At 36.9% G+C, this 5000-nt stretch overlaps 1 protein-coding gene across 1 annotated transcript in view; it reads left to right on the top strand.

Moving 5' to 3' along the window:
* Positions 1-5000, top strand: part of LOC144968132 (gamma-butyrobetaine dioxygenase-like) — a 57410-nt gene that overhangs the window by 45085 nt on the left and 7325 nt on the right. Inside the window, exons 8-11 of the mRNA XM_078906143.1 lie at positions 1777-1821; positions 2838-2962; positions 3529-3669; positions 4740-4800. Of these exons, the coding sequence (XP_078762269.1) occupies positions 1777-1821; positions 2838-2962; positions 3529-3669; positions 4740-4800 (372 nt within the window). The remainder of the gene's footprint in view (positions 1-1776; positions 1822-2837; positions 2963-3528; positions 3670-4739; positions 4801-5000) is intronic.

Below are 5000 nucleotides of genomic sequence, written 5' to 3'. Positions count from 1 at the left end.
GCAAGAATGAAAAATAGAAGAAAAAAAACATCCCAAAAAAATCAGAAGGTCTGAGGTTCGTTCCCCAAGTCGAGGTAGACTGAGTTTTTGGGATTTTTTTTCTTCTTATTTCCTTGGTTTGTCTGACATTGTTCATACACACTTGTTCAGATCTTTACCTTACACCAGTGCCTGCTCCTTAATTTCTTAATAATTTGAGTGGGGAAAGCTGAAGACAAATCTGGATGGATAGAGGGTCGTTACTACAAAGTCATCTCATGTCTCCCCTACGACCATCTCTGTCCTGTGATGATGGAGGGGCTATTAAAACAAGATACATCAGAGTTTGCGGATGTGAATTTGTACTGAACATAGCATGTTTCTTGTGAATTACAAATAGTATGGTTTTTTTTTTTTTTAGCATAATGTACTGTTACGGTTTCTGGGACATGTGTGGAGAAGAGACGGAATAAAAAAGTTGGTAATATCAGGGATGATCGAAGGAAAGAGAGCTAGAGGAAGACAAAGCATAACTTATTTAAATAACCTAAGAATGGCCAAATATGATTTTAAAAGCAACACAGATTTCATGAGCACCGCAGAGGATCGTGATTCGGGGAGACAGCTGACCAGCAACGTGCTCAAGAGTACAAGCCACGATGGATGACTGTTTAAGAGTTTGCATGATCAATGATATTGTTGACAACAACAAACAAATCGATCAAACCAACGCGTACTTATTTACAGGTCTGATAACCCAATACATTATGGGGTGATAATGTTGTAATGAAAATCTTTTAAAATTACGCAAAATATTGTCCATCACAACAATGTTAAACTAGGCCCATTACTGCCTTTGGATGTCAGACCTGCTTATATGTATACGTCGGATTACACCTTTCAATGGTAATAAATGTGACACATCGTCTCAAAACAGTATTGCGATGGGATTAACATGAGGCTTAAACTTTAATTTAAAGCTAAATTTAAAAAACAAAAACAATAAACACGAGTTGAAATAATTTCCTCATTGAGAAGGACGAGTGTTACTTGTATTACATTCAAATATATTCCATAATTCTGATCATTGTGATTTTGAACAATACACACAAACACACACACACACACACACACACAATATATATATATATATATATATATATATATATAATATATAAGAGAGAGAGAGAGAGAGAGAGAGAGAGATAGAGAGAGATCTATATTTATATATTATATTATATATATATATATATATTGAGCGTTTGTATAGCGCAATATCCACTATGAGCGCTCAAAGCGCTTTACAAGGGGTCCCTGGCCAAGGGCAACACTTAACATGGAGGAAGGGACATGACGCCTGTTAGGCGATATTATAATTTTTTAAGACAGACAACGCTGTTAACGACCAGGTATTCATTTTACACCTGAGTACTGTGAGAGAACGTGAGTAAAGATCCTTTTCCAAGGACTCAACTATGCGCCGAACGAGGCGCGAACTCAGGACCTTCCGATCTGAAAGCGAGTGTCATACCACAAGACCACATAGCCGCACATATATATATATATATATATATATATATATATATATATATATATATATATATGTGCGTGTGTTTGTGTGTGTGTGTGTGTGTGTGTGTGTGTGGTATGTATATATATATATATATATATATATATATATATATATATATATATATATAATTCTCACCGAATCCGTCACGACATAATACCAGATTGACGCGACAAGTCACAAATTAATAGCATTGCCTTTCAATAAAAATATATTTCTTGTTACAGGTTGGATCTCTGGTTGGGCCAATCATGAGAACTTGGTATGAGGACGTAAGTATACACGAATTCTAAAGACTAAAAAAAAAAGAAATTAGCTTTTATATAGCGCAATATCCACTAAACGAGCTCAAAGCGCTTTACAAGGGGTCCCTGGCCAACAGCAACATTTAACAGGTAGGAAGGGACTTGACGCCTGTTAGGCGATGTTACAATCTTTTTTCGGACATAGACAATGCTGTTAACGGCCAGGTACTCATTTTACACCTGAGTACGGTGAGAGAATGTGAGTAAAGAGCCTTTTCCAAGGACTCAACTATGCGCAGAGCGAGGCTCGAACCCAGGACCTTCCGATCCGAAAGCGATTGTCATACCAAAGACTAATGGGAGTCCATCAAAGCCATAAGTGCTGGGTGAGGTTCCTGACCTCCTATAGTGGGCAGGGATGTACTTCCTGTGTCTTCTATCCCCCTGTACCTGTTTTCCAACATGCTTTCTGTCTTTGTCTTGGAATGGGATTATTTAGTTTTGTCCTCATCCTTGGCCGGTAGGGAAACAGTTGAATGTATAGTTCTAGTTTTGGGAGATGATATTCTTTTCCTTGTAACTCATTTCTCTGTTATGTACTGTTATATTTTTAACTTTTACATATGATTTGTAAACATTTGAGTGTGTTCCTCATAGTGGGATCTTGTGCTGGTGTCAGGGTGAGACTTTTATGTGGTCTCAAACTAAGCACACTGATAGTGTGCTCTTGGAATATACATATGTTCCCTATTTGAATCATTTCCTCTATGTCTTACTTTTCCTCAAGTCCTTTTAATTGTACATCTAGAATGTTTTTACTATCCCATTTTCTTCCTTTTTACTGGCGTTGATATGACCTAATTGCGTTGCAAGTGCCGTAAAATTAAAAGCCATAAGTGCACTTACTTTGCAGGTCTGATAACCCAATTTACTATGTGCTCATTATTGTGATGGAATTATCAAAATATAGAACAATATAGTTCATTCTTTCACTGTCCTCCTTCAACTCGCAAAGTCTTAACGAGCATTCCTTTGTGTTTCAGTCGTTCGAAGTCCAGTCCCATGCCAAGTCCGACAACCCAAACTTCACCTCCGTCAGACTGTTCTTACACATGGACCTTCTTTACTATGAATCTCCCCCTGGTCTTCAGCTGCTCCACTGCCTCAAGTAGGTGTTGTTGTTGTTGTTGTTGTTGTTGTTGTTGTTGTTGTTGTTGCCCGTTGTTGTTGTTGTTGTCCGTTGTTGTTGTTGTTGTCCGTTGTTGTTGTTGTTGTTGGTGGTGTTGTGTTATTGTTATTGGTGTTATTATTATTATTATTATTATTATTATTATTATTATTATTATTATTATTATTATTATTATTATTATTATTATTGTTGTTGTTGTTATTGGCGGCAGCGGTGGTGGTGGTGGTGATGTAAGTGGTGGTGCCGTATGGAATAGTGATGGTGGCGGGGTGTTATTGTTATCGATGTTATTATTGTTGTTGTTGTTGTTGTTGTTGTTGTTGTTGTTACCATATCCTTTGCTTTGAAGCATTTGAGCCTGAAACGTTCGGTGTTGGGTATTTTGTTCTTTCTTGAAGCTGTTCTATTCATTTTTGTTTATTACTTTTTACAGTCCACGGCTACTAGTGGCTCATTATCAGTTTGCCGATTAGGAGTGCTGGGGCTATCCACAATTAAAACAAACATTAAACGATTTTTATTTTGTTCCCTATCTGGTTTCCCAGGTTTGACAAGGATACCACTGGCGGTGAGAGTCTTCTTGTTGACATATTTGATGTGGCTGAGAAGTTTAGGCAAGAAAGGCCCGAGGATTTCGATACGCTTTGCAGAGTTCCATTCACTTCAGAAACCATTCACTATAAAAGGTAATTCAATATAACAATTTATTCATTATAACAAATAATTCATTTAAAAAATGATTACTAGCTATTCCATTACAACCAGAAATAATTCTGAATCTGGATCTGAGCGTAGCCATCGTTAACATACTCGTATTATAGCCTGACACAAGAACCCTCTAGGACTTAAAGTTTGACGTCATTTTAAAGGTTTGTGCAGCGTCTAGTGAGTTGTCGTTAGTAGAGCGCATAGAAACAAGTTATTTCATTGGTTGAACTATTGAATACAACTCACGATTTGTTTTCTTTTGTGGCCCAAGACTTGTCTTTTGACGTCATATTTTGGTCAGTGTCAGGCTATATATAAATTAACGATGGCTACGATCTGAGTCGATAAGATGCAAAAGGCCTATGGTCTCACGAATGCAAATCTGTAACAATAGCAAGATCAAATGAAGGAAGTTGGTAGCGTCATTACAGTATAGCATGGCGTTGGCATTTGATTACATATTATAGTAAGTTATAGGGGGGGGGGGGTGTATCAATCTAATATGCTTGTATCGTGGTGAAAACGTTGGAATACGCGACGTAATCCGTTTTTCTAACTTCCTTAACTTTACTTTACCTTTTTACCCCCCCCCCCTAACTTACTATAATATGTAATTAAATGACAACGCCATGCTATACAGTAATAACGCTCACATTTGTACAAGCAGGTGTTTTTATTACGTTTTTCAATTTATAAAAAAAATAATACTATATGACATAATATTACAATATAACGAGGAACATTATTTTTAAAATGCTTTTATAAAATGTATATGCGAGACATAGTAAGGGGTGGTCACTTAAATGAAGTTAAACCAAACAGTACTTTTATGCAGGTCTGATAACCCAGATAGTTATGGTCTCATTGCTGTATTGGGAAATACTCTCAAACGAACGCAAAATATTATCCATTACAATGTTAAACCAGACTCATATATAATTGTGTTCGGCCATCAGACAATGCTAATTTGTGCATGTCGGCCTCGCGCTTGAAATATATTCTTGATGTTATTGAGTGTAATTTTTCCTTATTATTTCTTTTACTCCAGAAATCCACCAGTCCACCTCCAGTCAACCCGTCCCATTTTCCAAGTCAACAGCAGAAAAGAGGTACGGTAATCTATCTATTCTTTGAGAGAAAAAAATTTGGGGGTTAAATTTCTTCCGAACAGCATGTGTTAAATTTTTGCAAACGAGCACGGAATAGGATTCAATAGTCTGACGTCACGACAGCGAGCAACGTGGTTCTAAACAAAGAAAACGGTACTTTTTATTCTTCATGCTGGTTAGAACGTTTCATATGTCATGTG

The sequence above is a fragment of the Berghia stephanieae genome, chromosome 3 (assembly GCF_034508935.2).
Source record: "Berghia stephanieae isolate SIO BIC M18660-M18661 chromosome 3, UCSD_Bste_1.3, whole genome shotgun sequence".
NCBI lineage: Eukaryota > Metazoa > Mollusca > Gastropoda > Nudibranchia > Aeolidiidae > Berghia > Berghia stephanieae.
Note: the sequence above shows the minus strand (reverse complement) of the source record. Positions and strands in the feature narration are given on the sequence as shown.